Genomic DNA, 14,731 nt, shown 5'->3' with positions numbered 1-14,731 from the left:
TGGTAGATGCTGGCTAGGAGTAAGAAAAACGTTGGTCTGGCCCCAGCCCTGCTCCATGGCGTCTGTGACTTGGTGGCCACATTAGACAGATGATCATTTGGAAAATACCTAACTACAGTAAACCAAAACCAAACCCTTCAAGATTATATAGTTCATAATAAATCAAATGCATCTACAGATTAAAACAAACAAAAAGGAAAAAAAAAACAGCAATGACACAGAGGGCTCTTTTTCCTTGTTGAAGCTTCAGAAACATTCTGAAATTCTGAAATTTGGAAAAATACTACAGTCTCACATTGGCTGAAATATCAGCAAATCATAGCAAGACTTTTGGCATGATTAAATAGCAGCTTTACCCATCGCTGCCTGCTCTAACTCCCACAGGAATGGGCAGTGACTTCACCAAAGTTGGATAAATTACACACTGCGTGGAGTTTAGCATTCACAGTTCTTCAAGGGATGCACAGAACTCCCAGTCACACTTTTATTCTTTACATCTGGGTCACCCACATGATAAAATCTGCACCAAAGATTCTGGCAGTACTGCAAAGATACAAAAAGAGCCTTTGTCATTGACAAAAGCAATATTTGAGGCAGCCAAGTGTTTTGTATTAAGATGCTTAAAATTTGATGTGTTTTTACTGTGGGGGTTCAGGACTGGAACATGAACAAAGCAGTATTGAGGAAATTACTTTCTTTATTAAAAAAAATCAGCAAAAGTAAGAACAGATCAAACCTCAAATCTTATATCGGATCTCCTACATTTTCATTGTTCAGACATGGCATAACCTGAATGTGACTATGTTCAGATTTTAGGAGACAAGAGACCTTGCTTCTGGTACCCAACCAGAATCTGGGAAAATTTAACTGAACTGCCTGAGTGCTCACCCTCCCCACCACCAATAGCAGAACAAACAGTAACTTCATGGATGGAAGAAAAGGACAACATGGTGAAAAAACAGAATGAACTACAACAAGCACTCCTTTCCTAAGACATTGCAGCAACTATCCAAGCCTCCAATTTCCTCAGCCAGCAATTGCTACACCAGCTAGTTATTCCCCTCCCTGCAGTAATTCTTCGTTTCCAGTTTGGGGGTATAAGTCCCTGATCTCTGTGGCCCAGGCTTCTGGGTTGTGGGCCCTCCTGCCACCATGCAGTAACACCATGAACAGTGTGGGTTGCCCTTGTCCTTCTAGCTGACCCCTCCAGTCCATCAGACACTGCTCCATGCTGTTCCAGCTGCCAAATCCTTCAGCAAATCCCTTGCTTGAGGATTTGCTCCCATGCACTGCTCCATGCTTGCCCCAGTACCAGTTCTCTTTGCCTCACTGGTTGTTTTGCAAAAGCTCCTCTTCCTTGTAGGATTAAGCACACTCCCTGATATCAGCAGAAACATCTCTGACTGAGACACTTTTTTTCCAAATGATGACCAAGTATGTAACTACCTCTTAGCTTAGGGCCACCGGTCACCCAGGAATGGTTCATATCACTGGTTTGTCTAGGCTCTCAAAAACCACCAGAGTTTCAGCATCTCTTCCATTTTAAGCTATAGAAAGTTCTCAGTTGAAATGCTTCCCAAACATGCCAAAACACAATAAGCAATTTGGACCCATTTCAGGCCTTCCCTGTGGTGCTTGGTACGCACCTCCCTCTCTCCCTCTGAAAACCAACAGAGGAATCCTTCCTTCCCAGGCTGCTGGCTGCTTTCAGCCTTTTACCCTCATCCAGCAGGCCAACATCAAACAGATCTGAAAAACATAGTCTGGTTCAGTGCCTGTTCTGTTTTGCAAAAACCAGAAACCACCCCAATACCTCACTGTAGAAGTATTTCTATAAACCTTTCCTGCTCAGTACTTTTTATGTACATTTATAATAGAAATAAGTCTGAGTTTCCTCTGAGTTTCAGCATCATGAAATGCTGTCTCTTACCCCAGTTTCCTATATAACACAATATAGTTGGTGAGATCCAAAGCTTAAAGAGACCAAAATAAACACTGTACAGCTGCTTCTCTGCCAAGGTCATTCTGTCACAGATTTTACAACAATAGAGAACAAATAATTTCACTGCTAAAGACACACAGAAAAAGTAAATCAATGCAGACTGGTGTGTATGAAATACCAGGGGTGTTCAAGAAGGGAAAAATATATAATTATACAGATTGAGATTAGAGTACAAAGCAGTCTCTGCAGAAATACAGCTCCTAATTTGCCTCCTGTCCATTAGTAGCTGCAGACAGTCATCAATTCCTGGTAACATAAATAAAGTCAGAAAAAATGGTACTGCAGATGGGAATGTCATTGCTTGTCACTGACAGGTTTGTTCTTCCTTTCAGGTGTGCCCCTGGTTACTATGGGAACCCTTTGCTAATTGGAAGCATTTGTAAAAAATGTGACTGCAGTGGCAACTCAGATCCAAACATGATTTTTGAAGACTGCGATGAAGTGACTGGCCAGTGCCGCAACTGCCTGCACAACACCAGCGGGTTCAAGTGCGAACGATGTGCTCCGGGTTACTATGGGGATGCCAGATTTGCTAAAAACTGTACAGGTATTATCTCACTTTAGTCCAGCAGAGCTGAGCAAAAGGCAGCACAGCATGATCTATGGATGATCTCACAAATATCAGAGATATGTGAAGCAGTTAGAAGATGGCCCTGGGAGGCAGGCAGTGGTCCCAGCCATCCGCCTAGTGGGATAATTTGGATGCCTGTTCAGTTTGAATCATTCCCAGTGGCAGGGAAGTATCTCTTTTCAGTGCCCATGAGCAAGTCTCAGATCCCAGAGTCCAAAACCTTTAGTACCTGGGCAGGATTAATGTAGGCACTGTTGTGTCCTCCTGAATCTTGTTTTAAATAAGGGTGTCTGAGCTTTCTTTGGACAGAGACTTCACCTTTATGCTTGTTCACACCATGTACTGCCCAACATGACCACTCAGACCGATGGTGGTTAAAGATTTGAAAGTATTTTTAAGGGAACACGATCATCCTTCCTGCCCTGACCCAATGCCCACTCACTTTCTGCTAGTTTCCACACTGGTAATGTATTCTGCATTTCCTTTGTGTCTGTGTAATCTTGCTGGTTACAGTATTTCCACACCAGAAATGACTGTATTTTAAGAGTCTGGTACAGTGCTACCCAGAGGACCTTACCAAAACATATCTGTACGGAGGGTTCACAAAGGTTGATCTCCTCTAATACAGTTATTCTCCCGATTTCTACTGAGTTCAACCCTTTGAATTCATGCCCTCTGTCCTTGCTTTGGCTCTGGGAGACAAGTTTACATCCTCTTTCAAAGCACTTAGGAACAGCCATCACAAACTGCAGGTGTTCAGAGCAAGGACCTTGGAGCTCCCTCCCAACCTCTTTGGCAGGGTCTTTCCCTGAAGGAAAGCTCTTCACCTGACTCCAAGGTAAGACACAGACAAAGTACACACTCAATCTGGACCTCAGAAGCGCTCCAGAACCTCAGGGTACAGAGCTACAGGCCTCAGGGACTTAGCAATGTCTTGATCCTTTTCGCAACTCACTGTCCACTTGAACTTAGCTTTTTACAACCTTACTATAAAATGCTTAAATGTGTTTTTGGACACACAAGATGGAGTCTGTGAGTACTCAAGTGTCCCTTGTACTGCTGTCTTCATTTGTAGGGGACCCCATATGATATTACTATTGGTCCTTTCTGGTTTTATGTTCTGGTGACAGATAGAAGTTGAGTGCCCATCTCCAGGATGTAACTCACATCACTTAGTCACGTGCTTAAATTCCATTTACAAGAACAGGAAGAGATAGTGCTCATGTACAGTGATCCCAAAAGCCAAAGCCATGTATCCAAAACAGCTAAAAAGACATCAGCTGTAGGGAACACAATGCCCCAAAACTCACCTCCTATCTGGATCTAGGCACCCTCTGTGATTTTGAGGTTATAAAAGGAAACTTTGTTTATGAACTTCACTGCCTAATTCACCTCACCTGAGATGATTTAACTGCAGTTCTCCCATAAGGAATGAATGACAGGATCTAATCTGTGACTGCTGAATTCCATGAGGCAGGAGAAACACATCCAGAACTTCAAATCAGCAAACCGCAACAATTGTACCCTGGCCATAGGCAAAAGCAAAGCTTCAAACACCTAAGAGTAGCTTTACCAGAAATCTGAGGATTACAGGGCATTCCAAGTGTCTAAACAGGTTATGCGGTACATAATTTTGGAAGGCATCTCTGAACACGCAGTTTTGAAACTCAAGTCAAATTTTTGTCACCTCAGTATAGTTTTTTTGTTTGTGCCCTTAAGTAGGTGCACAGAACTTCTCTGTACAGGCTTTTCATGCAGACTACAAATGAGCATGGTAATTCTCTTTGTTAGCAGATTTCCTTGTCTTTGCTAAAAATAAAAAATACTTGGGCACTTGGATATATTGTGAGAGCTACAGCTTTTCTCTAATTAGAAGTGAATTTAATATTGAAGTTCACTCTAGCAAATCCTGATTTTTCAGTATTATGTTTCAGAGAATTACACACTTCTTGTTTCATATTAATTTCTGCTGAACACCACAATGTGCTGTACTTGACAGTATTGCATAGATTGCAGTGCATCAATACATCCACGATATTCAAACTATTCATGTAGTTTACAGGGAAACCTTATACTTTGTTTGGCATTGTAGAACAGTTAGAAACTATTGTTTAGAATGGATTCTGAAATGAGACAAATATCTTCTTTAAAACTGAAAAATACAGAAACTAAACTAGTGGAAGAATCAAGATAATCTGCATATATGGTTTCCACAGAGCATCTCAAAGGGTATATAGACCAAAAAAAGGCCAAAACACTTAAAGGAACGAACAGCTCTATCCATCTAATATCATCTTTTTTTTCTTTCGAGTACAAAGATAAAGCCTGTGTAGCTGTGTTCAGTAGTTTTCAGCTGCTTTTAAATAATTCTTTTTTAACCAGACATCCTTTGGCCACACTTCGAAATTCTCCACATGTCCCTCAGAAATAAAGGTAAATTCAGAAGCTTTCTCCACCAGCAGACCACAGTAGCATTGGAAGTCTTACTTCCCTACTGAAAATGTGGTACTTCTTAAACATGTAGTTGAAAAATAGTCAGGACTGCTTTTGAAATTAATTTGCTATAAGTTTTTTTGTAGCAAACTAACAGATATTCATTTAAATAAGAAGACACAATTTTATTTATTTGAGCACTGATCTCAACCAAATTTTAACTTTGTAACTGTGACCATGCCATCAGGGCATGGTGTCATGGTTTCCTAGTTTCCAAGATACAGGTAAAGAGAAATCTCTGCTTTCAACTGAGACTTTTCTTTCACTTCTTAACAAAAGAAATAGTAAATTAAAAATACCTGTAGATCCAAAAGCTGGGAGGCACCCAGTTCATACAGATTGGAATAAGGTCAAAATACCGACTGCACCAGAAAATTCATAACCAATTTTTGTTCTTACATTAGTTCTACTAACCCTGGTCCACTTATACAAAGTTATTCTAACGTTACTACATCACGTTCTCTTTGAAGTTGTATTACATATTTTCGCTGATAATTCTTTGAATGTGCAATGTGCAATGTAAATACAGAAATAGAGAAAAATGAATGGGCTGCAATAAAATGATGGTAAAATATTTTGTTGTATGAGATTCTGCTGAAACCATGAATCACAAGAACAAAACAAATTCCAGAAAAGTTGTGGCTGTCCTTATGTTTTGCTTGAGTTTTTGTAATTGTATCAAAGTGCTCAAAGGATACTTTAATCTTTAAAATAATATATTTTAAAAGACCAATTAAACCTTGAAAGAGACACTTTAGATTAAAAAATAGACTTTTTAAAAAGCTGCTTGTGCTGGTGATAAAAATGTTACTTACTCAAGTTTGAAAAAATGTAAAATGTCATTTATTCTTCACTGTAAGTGGTAGGAGATATTTACTTTTTGATATGTTCAAGGTGATGATGGAATTGGAGTCCACTATCAATCCCTGATAGCTGCAAAGCCTTTTCGGTGACAGCCTGACACAGTGCTGATAAATTCTACAGGGCTTTGGAGAAACTTGTAACTAATAATTAACTTTAATTGTGCTGGTTTTCTTAGCACATCTCCTAAATGTCACTCTCTCTAGATGCTGATGCACAATGACCCATCTGGGCAACTCTGGCCTCACCGACTCTGCTTGTAACCAGGCTTCGAACAAGAAATCTCAGCAGAGGTGTTCTCATTCTGTTTTCCACTTTATATTTCATTTGGTTCATTTTGACCACAGTGCAAAAAAATACCTTTTTCTACATACTGAAGGAAAAATCAGTCCAAGAAGTTCTTGATATTGGTTTGACTATCCATGCACAATCCTAAGTAAAATAATTTCACTAGTCTTGGGACAAGAAAGGGGAGTTGTACATTTTGAAGGTTATTCTTTCAAATGTCCTTTCTTTTTCCCCCAGCATGTAATTGTGGAGGGAGAATGTGTGACAGCCAGACTGGAGAATGCCTCGCAGACAGTCCTGAAGCTTCTACTGACACAGACTGCCCAACCATCAGTAAGAACATCATCACGAGAATACCAAAAATTAATATCGCTCTTGTACTTAGAAGCTTACAAATACTAGCTTGGGAGCTCGGAACTCCAGTGGACTTACCACTTTGACCTCGGTCCCACAGAGCATTTAAATTTGTGAATATACACAAATATACACCTGCAGACTGAGTATTTAAGCATGTTCTCACACACTTGTTAGAGTACATGGGTATGTCCAACTCTGCAATACAGACTGCACGTTCAGGTACAAGCTGCAGAGCGGTAGAAAAGTGTCACCAAAACCATTTTCATAGACTTTGAGCCACAGTGCCTGCAAAATAATATTTTGGCCCTGAAAACTGCCCTTACGACTTTATCTATTCCAACTTAATTTATGGGTTTCTAGTCATACATCTGTTGTGGTTTAACCCCAGCCATCAAACAAGTACCACACAGCCACTCACTCACTCCAGCAGGATCAGGGAGAGAATCAAATGGGTAAAAGGCAGAAAACTCATGGGTTGAAATTAAGGTGGTTTAACAGGGAAAACAAAAGCCATGCATGCAAACAAAGCAAAACCAGGAATTAATTCACTGCTTCACATGGACGGGTGGATGTTCAGCCATTTCCAGGACAGCAGGGCCCCATCACCTGTAACAGTTACTTGGAAGACAAACACTATCACTCCAAGCATCAACTCCCTTCCTCCTTCTTCCCCCTACTTTATATACTAAGCATGATGTCATATGGTATGGAATATTCCTTTGATCAGTTGGGATCACTGTCCTGTGTCTCCTCCCAATTTCCAGCACAGCCCAAGTCTGCTCACCAGCAGTACGAAAAACAGAAAAGGCTTTGGCTCTGTGTAAACACTGCTCAGCAATAATAAAAATGTCTCTATATTATCAACCCTGTGTTCAGCAAAAATTCAAAACACAGCCCCCTACTAGGCACTGTGAAGAAAATTAACCCTTCCCCAGCCAAAACCAGCACATCTAATACAGATAGTTGCTATTGCCAATTTGACATATATCCATCAGTCAGTTGCTTTTACACTATCTCCCATATTCTGATAGGAAACCTGGAGAGTTTCCTGGAGCATTATGTTGTAACTATTGGTAACCACTGATATTTTTTAAATGTTAATATATTTATATCTGTGGTATAATGCAGACCATTAATCCTAAACTGACTCTCAAGAAGAAGGGTCATATGCCTGAAGTGCAACCAGAAGGAAAGCATTTGGGAGCTGCTAGAATATCAAGGAAAAATGTCTGTAGGAATCTGTGTTTCACATTCACCCAGGTCTCTTGCGCTTAGTGATGACACCAATATTACTAAAAACAAGGTGGCATTGCAATCATTCAACAGGAACAAGGATATTGTTCTGCACAAGCACTTTTCAGGCATGTTATAACTGTGGTTTTAGAAGCTGCCTTCCTAATCAAATAGGCAGTCAAAAGCCCATGTGCTGGACATCTTTACTTCTTATACCACCGAATTTTAAATACAGAGGTTTGGGTTCTGAAAAAATGCAGGGGTTTTTTTGACCCTCATCTGTTATTCTTCAGGCCACAAACATGCAGAGCCTAGGGAATAGCCAGGAAATACTTCTCCCTCTCTCCCTACTGATTACAGAATTGCTGTGGCAGCCCCTTTGAGCAGTTCCATCTGGTGCTGCTCAGCTGGAAATATCATATCAGTACTGTGGGACCTTGGAAGTAGTTGGATGAAAGTGAAAGAAAGATGGGTATCCATCAATGACAAAGAGAGGGAATGCCACAGTGCAAGAGCACTATAAAATGAATTTATAACATGAATTTAGGATATTTACTGTTAATTGACACAAACATTAAAGAAAAATTATGCTCTGTTATTTTCTTACCAGGCTGCGATAAATGTATTTGGGATTTGACAGATGACATCCGATTATCAGTTCTGGCTATCGATGAAAGCAAATCAACTTTACTGAGCATTTCTACAGGTCTTGCAGCTCAAAAGCGCTTGAATGACTTGAACCTCACTACCACCCATCTCCAGGTACAAACAATGATGACATCTTTTTTTTAATATAATTATCTTTGAATTTCCACTCCATTCCTGTAAATTTCAATCCCTACTCTCACTAGAGAAATAGTTTTTTTTCAGATGCACTGACTTTTTTTCCCCACATGCAGGAGGCAATGTCCAAAAAGAAGAGCCATGTTGTGCTTTGGACTATCCAGGTCGAAGACGCTGCAGATGAAATGAATGACCTCCTGAGAGAAGCAGCAACACTTGATGAACAGGTTTGTTTATAGCCTCCTACCAAAACTCTGAGAGTTTGCACGTTGCCATAGTTACCTCTTGGCATAAAAGGCTTGCATAGAATAGTTCCAGTTGGAAGGGACCTACGATGATCACCTAGTCCAACTGCCTGAGCAATACAGGGCTGACCAAAAGCCAAAGCATATTATTAAGGGCATTGTACAAATGCTTCTTAAACTCTGACAGACATGGGACATCGACCACCTCTCTGTGAAATCCGTTCCAGTGTTTGACCCCTCATGGCAAAAAAATGTTTCCTAACACCTAGTCTGAATCTCTGCGTTCACCAAACAAGAGTGGATGTGCCCTGAAAGACAGCTGGGAGAACCTTCTATCTCTAGCTTTGTACTTTAACTCTGAATTAAAAGCATAAATGAGCTACCAAGTCTTTTTCACAGAAAAGGAAGGAGGTAAGGCCAAAGTATGTTGAGTGGTGTTGGAGGTTTGACATCAATCACAAAAAGCTTCTCCTCAGATCTGAGTTCCCACTTACCCCCTACACAACATGTTTGATCTGAGATACACACTGCCTTTCTCTTTCACATTTTATTTTCTAGTTAAGTGAAGTAACCAACACTGAACTAATTCAGATTGACTTTGGAAGCATTTGTACTATATCTATTTTACATGTATGCTCTCATAAAACTAAATTAGCCGCAATTAAACATTTCAAAATATATTATAAACCTGCCAATTTAAAAGGTTTTTCATGTATCCACTGAGATGGGAACCTGATCAGCGCTCAAGTTATTTTTAACACAATTGTAGTCATAAATGTTGCATCCATATCAAATTGCCAGTCTATAAAATTAAAGTTATCTGCTCTCAGATCCCACAACACTATCATTGCACCCTAGAAGGATACAGTTATGTTATATGTTAAGAGAAAAAATAGGGTTCAGAACTGCTTCTCTATTTTGAAAAGATAATATTAAACATCTTTCTGTTGCTGAGATATATACATATATTAGTAAAATACATCACTCTATGCTATTATCAGAGATAACCACACCTGTAGTAGGACTAGATTATATTTCATGCTTATTGCAAAATGCCAGACCTTATATTCACTATACCAGCTCTTTCACAAGACAAATTAAAATTATACCTTAAACTAAAACTCAAATACAGGAGCAAGTAGGGAGAAAAAAAACAACACAGAGGAAAGCAAAAGAGAAAATTTGAGTTTGGGTGGTTTTAGTCAACAGTTACTTAGTATAAAGGGCACCTAGGAATGATACAGACTATGCCTGTACTCAAGAGAGCTTTGATTTAATCAGCTCACACACAGAGCTCTGTATCTGTGAATATCTGTCAGAGCTCACATGCCTCGGTGTCCCTCTATGTAGCTGGTGAGCCAGATGATTAAGGCATTAGGTTTTCTATGAATATTTAGTGAATTTGGATAATAATATTTCATTTTCAGTACTATCTAGGGATTTCTGAGCTCATTCCTCAATTTTATTGTCCTTGAACAAATAAATTCAGTGTTTCCTCTGGTCTTTTCTCCCTTGTTGCTTCTAATGCTTGTTCCACATCAATACCCGTGATTGCTTGCAAAGGCAGGGAAATAATGACCCCAGACTCTAAGAGTGGGAGGAAGAGCACAATAATAACTCTGAATATATTGAACTTTGTGCTCTTTCAAGGCACTTTAATGGAAAATGGGTGGTAGGGCCTTCAGTGGATTTTGCAGAGATGTGCAGCATTTTCTGTTCAAAGCACTTCACATGCACGTTCCTATGTCTCAGGTGTTGCTGCAGATTCTGATCTAAACCCCAAAGTCAGGATGAATGCACCAACTGCAGGCAAAACCTCCCGCTACATGAGAAGAGTAAATGTGACCTGTAGCTCCTTGAATCTGCATGGGATGAACTTTGAGTAAAACAGCACGTAGCTTGATCCTGAATGTTTGGCAGACATGCACCAGAATCCTTACTACTAACTATTACATTTGTTTTATCAGTATGCCCATCCCTCTTAGCAGTGCTGGCTGCTCTGGCCCTGCCTTCAAATGCCACCTGGGGCCTCCGCAAACCCCACATGAAAATGTGGGAGAAGGCTGATTTCAGCACTGAACCTGCAGCCAGAACGCGCTTCTTGCAGGGTCAAATAAATACAAAGCAAGCGTACCAATAGCCAAGTATCCTCTGCCTTATGAGGTATCAGGGCACCCTAAACCCAGAAAGCAGCTTTACTGTTGAAAATTTTGCTGATGCAGACCCAGCAGAGGCTGTGAATCGAACACCTTACCACTGGTAGGTGTGTAGTGTGGATTTACACACACGCACACACAAAGGGTCCATGAAACATTGACGGCACAGTGGTCATGTTGTTTTCTTTATCCTAGGAAATAACAGAGAAAATTAAGTCTAAAGACTCCCAAAGTCAGCAACCTTCTTGAAAAGAAGGTGACTATGATGCGGTAGCTCTCTGTTTCCCTTACCTATAAGGGAACATAATGCAGAGTGCAACTTCCAACACAGTAATATAGGACGATGGCTATGCTTTTCAGAGTATTTTTAATCCTCATGCTTTTTCTTACTTTGAAAAAGATTCAGCTCTCAGGACTTCACTTGAGGAAGACACTGATCTGCAAATGATTGTGAGCTTGACATCTTCTTCTTCATTCTATATGCCTACTCAGAGATGCCGTACCCAGCAAAATAAGCCATCAGATGGAATTTTACAACTGTACATAATTTATGAAAATTTTATTGCAGCAAATAATGGATAAATATGGAACAACTTTTAATCTCTCACTCTGCAATTCTGAAAACGTCAACAAGACCGGTCTGCACTTTGAGCACCTTTGTAAATATCACTTTATATGATAACAAGGACTTTCACATGCTCATCAGGAGAAAAGAAAATGTGTGTTTATACTCTTCATCCTCACATCTGAAAAGAAATCTAATGTTTACTTCATATGTTTTATTCATAGGGAAGTGAAGCATCCAACAAAGGCTTATTGGTTCAGAAGGAAACCATAGAGACCAACAACCGTGCTACTCAGCTTGTGCAGCAGCTCAATAACATGAGAGATAACATTGAAGGTAAATAGATTTCTTTCTGGCTCAGCTTAGTGTCAAGAATGTGTTAATGAAACCATCATGTGTTAGTGAATCTTCAAGAATTTTTACTGTCCTACATATCAAAGGGTTTATCCTTCGATATATAGGACAGTATGTAATTTATGACAACAGCAAACATTTCCCAAGCACAGCTGCACTTAAAAAAGATTTCCTAGTCAGAGATAATCATCTTCATCTGGAATATCTATGACATATTCTTATCATCCTCATATATAAAAATGAGACTAAACCAATTACAGCCTCTTCTTCAATACCTACAGAAAGCAATGAAACCCAAAATGAATGTACTCAAAAATATCCCTGCCCTCTGTACAGCTGCATCATGAAAGCCTCCATCCTGCTATAGAACACATGGGTTTCCCCAGGCTTCAGCAAAGCCAACAGTATACAAAAGCTGTCTATGGCACCAGAATAGAATAGACTGGTAGTTGAGGTTAAAGAGCCTTTTTCCAATGGAAATATTTGATTAATAGACCTTAGTAGTTCTATCTTAGCAGTTATTGCAAGCTATGTGGCAACTTGTGTAAGAAAGAGTGGTTACATATCAGCTGCTATCCTTGCTTTCCTTACCTCCATGAGTGCTCCAACCACTACTTTATTTCAGCAAACGTGGTTCATATATCCCACCACACAAAAGAGGCAGGTTAATACCAGTCTCATAGGTTGTTACATTTGTACTACCTCCTTTCACATCTAATGCTAAACCACCTTTGGCTGCTTGGTCATTTGTCACATTCTATTTTTACAATTATTGAGTATAAGCATCAGCATGAGCCTCGTTGTATGTCACTAACAATCATGATCCATGTCTGTGGATCATCCTTTTACATCATTAATTGATTTGGGGCAGAAGGAACTGCATAAGGCAGATATGTATCTAGTTTGGCACACAAATAACACATTCAGGTTAAGCTGTTATAGAAGAAGCAACATCTATGGCTGTGAATAAAGAGAGTGAAAACAGTTGGAAACTAGTAGGTGAAAATTATTTCCACCATGATGAAAACTATTATTCTACAGAGGCATCACCCTGTAAAAGGCAAACCACTCTTTACTGAAGAGAATGCGTGTGTGCCAGCACAAGGAAAAAGAAATCCATGGAGCCCCTGGTCATGATCAGTTACTGCTCAGTATGAGCCTTTAAAGTTTCACTAATGGGCTCAGGGCCCAGCAAGAAAATGCATACAAAGACACTCTGCCAAAGAATAAGTGGTGCCACAGTTACACATCTATCTTTTATAAAAAATCTTACAGTTACATAGTGCTGGTTTTGTCAGCTCTGATTATCGACAAAATTAGTGATAAATACAAGCCAAAGGCATGCACATCACAGGGCAGAAAAGAGGGGGTGATTTGTATTCAAGGACAGGGAATGAGAAGTGGGTAAACTTTGTAATGCTTACACTGGGGATTGGTAAACTCAATTTAGCTGCAGGGATCCAACAGTGTTGAACAGTATTGAACTGTTTCAAAACCTTGAAATAGTATCTATCTCCAAACCAGCAAGGTAGTATACCTCTTTAAGGTGCCTCAAACTTCTGCAGATGGAAAAAGAAGTTACTTCAGTCTCCTTACCACTGTTGTTATTTAACAAACATAACACTTCTCCTTACCATAGTTGTTGTTTAATACACATAACATTTTTGCAGCAGTACTTAAAAACCACAATCCCAGATAAAAGCCCCAGCCAGCTACATGCCACAGAACTCAAAATAAAATGATGATTCCAGCCTATGAGAACTGCCAAACCAAATAATGCACACATCCCATGCCTGCTTAATCTCATCCTCTTCTGATGAGACCTCCACATATGCCAGAAAGTGTGATTTTTTTTTACAGGTTTAATTTTAAGACTGGATTAAACATAATAATTATCTACCATAGAGTTGAAGATAATTAAAACTTTCTTTTGCCTACAGCATGATCTGGATTCACAAAAGTAAAAGTACTCCACAGTATTTACTTCTCTGTAGTCACACTGAATTGACCATCTGTTCCTTTTTCCCCCCAGAAATCAGCAGCAAGACAAAATACTACGTAATTCAACAACAACAAGAGCTGAGCCCTGAAGAAATTGCCCAGAAGCGAAGTGTGGCTGAGGAGATGCTGAAGGAGATCAAAGGTCGTAAGCCTTTCACTAATCAAAGGCAACTTGCAGATGAAGAGGAAAATGCAGCAGAGAAGTGTAAGTTTTCAGTCTTTTCCATTCACCCACACGTTGCACAGCTGGCAGAGGGTGGGCAGCTCTGGGTGTACTGCTGAGCCCTTGGGGAGAACGGACAGGCATTTGGCAAGCACCAACCGGTGTGCTGGACATGCTGCTGCTTCCAAATGCCTGCCCCAAGTCTGCTGATGCTTGCTGCTCTCCATGGCAGAATGGGGAGAAAAAGATCTGTGTGTCTATGTGTACCTATGCATTGCAGCACCTCAACAACAGATGCTTAGAGAAGGTTCATGACAGGACTGGAATTGCTCATGTGAATGTCTTTTCCCCTCCAGCTCTGCCATGGGGACAGCAAACTCCAGTAGAGAGAGAAAAACTGCTGGCATAGGAAAGAGTGGCAGTCTAGTTCTCACAGCTTAGTGAACATGAGTCAGAACCCGCAGCTTAAGGACTGTCTTCTCCAGAATAGCCTACCTAGGTTTTGACAATGAAAAACCAATAAAAAGCAAGGAAAGATAGACCTAGTTTCTTTTAAGGACTTCTACTTCAGAGGGAGAATTAATAGGATTAAAATAAGGTAGTGAAATGAGAGGCATCTTTCCTTTTCAAAAGAGGAAGGAAAATTAAAATCTAAGTGT

The 14,731-nt window shown here is 40.0% G+C and overlaps 1 protein-coding gene across 3 annotated transcripts in view; it reads left to right on the top strand.

Annotated features, from left to right (window-relative positions):
• The window catches only part of LAMA4 (laminin subunit alpha 4), a 103,481-nt gene that overhangs the window by 41,401 nt on the left and 47,349 nt on the right, over window positions 1-14,731 (top strand). For all 3 annotated transcript variants that reach the window (XM_027631697.1, XM_027631689.1, XM_027631703.1), the window contains 6 exons: window positions 2,335-2,549; window positions 6,453-6,548; window positions 8,416-8,567; window positions 8,705-8,815; window positions 11,779-11,890; window positions 13,941-14,114. In XM_027631697.1, the coding sequence (XP_027487498.1) occupies window positions 2,335-2,549; window positions 6,453-6,548; window positions 8,416-8,567; window positions 8,705-8,815; window positions 11,779-11,890; window positions 13,941-14,114 (860 nt within the window). The remainder of the gene's footprint in view (window positions 1-2,334; window positions 2,550-6,452; window positions 6,549-8,415; window positions 8,568-8,704; window positions 8,816-11,778; window positions 11,891-13,940; window positions 14,115-14,731) is intronic.

Source organism: Corapipo altera, unplaced genomic scaffold, assembly GCF_003945725.1.
Source record: "Corapipo altera isolate COAL_440 unplaced genomic scaffold, ASM394572v1 2b, whole genome shotgun sequence".
In the NCBI taxonomy this organism is placed as follows: domain Eukaryota; kingdom Metazoa; phylum Chordata; class Aves; order Passeriformes; family Pipridae; genus Corapipo; species Corapipo altera.
The sequence above is the reverse complement of the archived record's forward strand: the minus strand, read 5'-3'. Positions and strand labels throughout refer to the sequence as shown.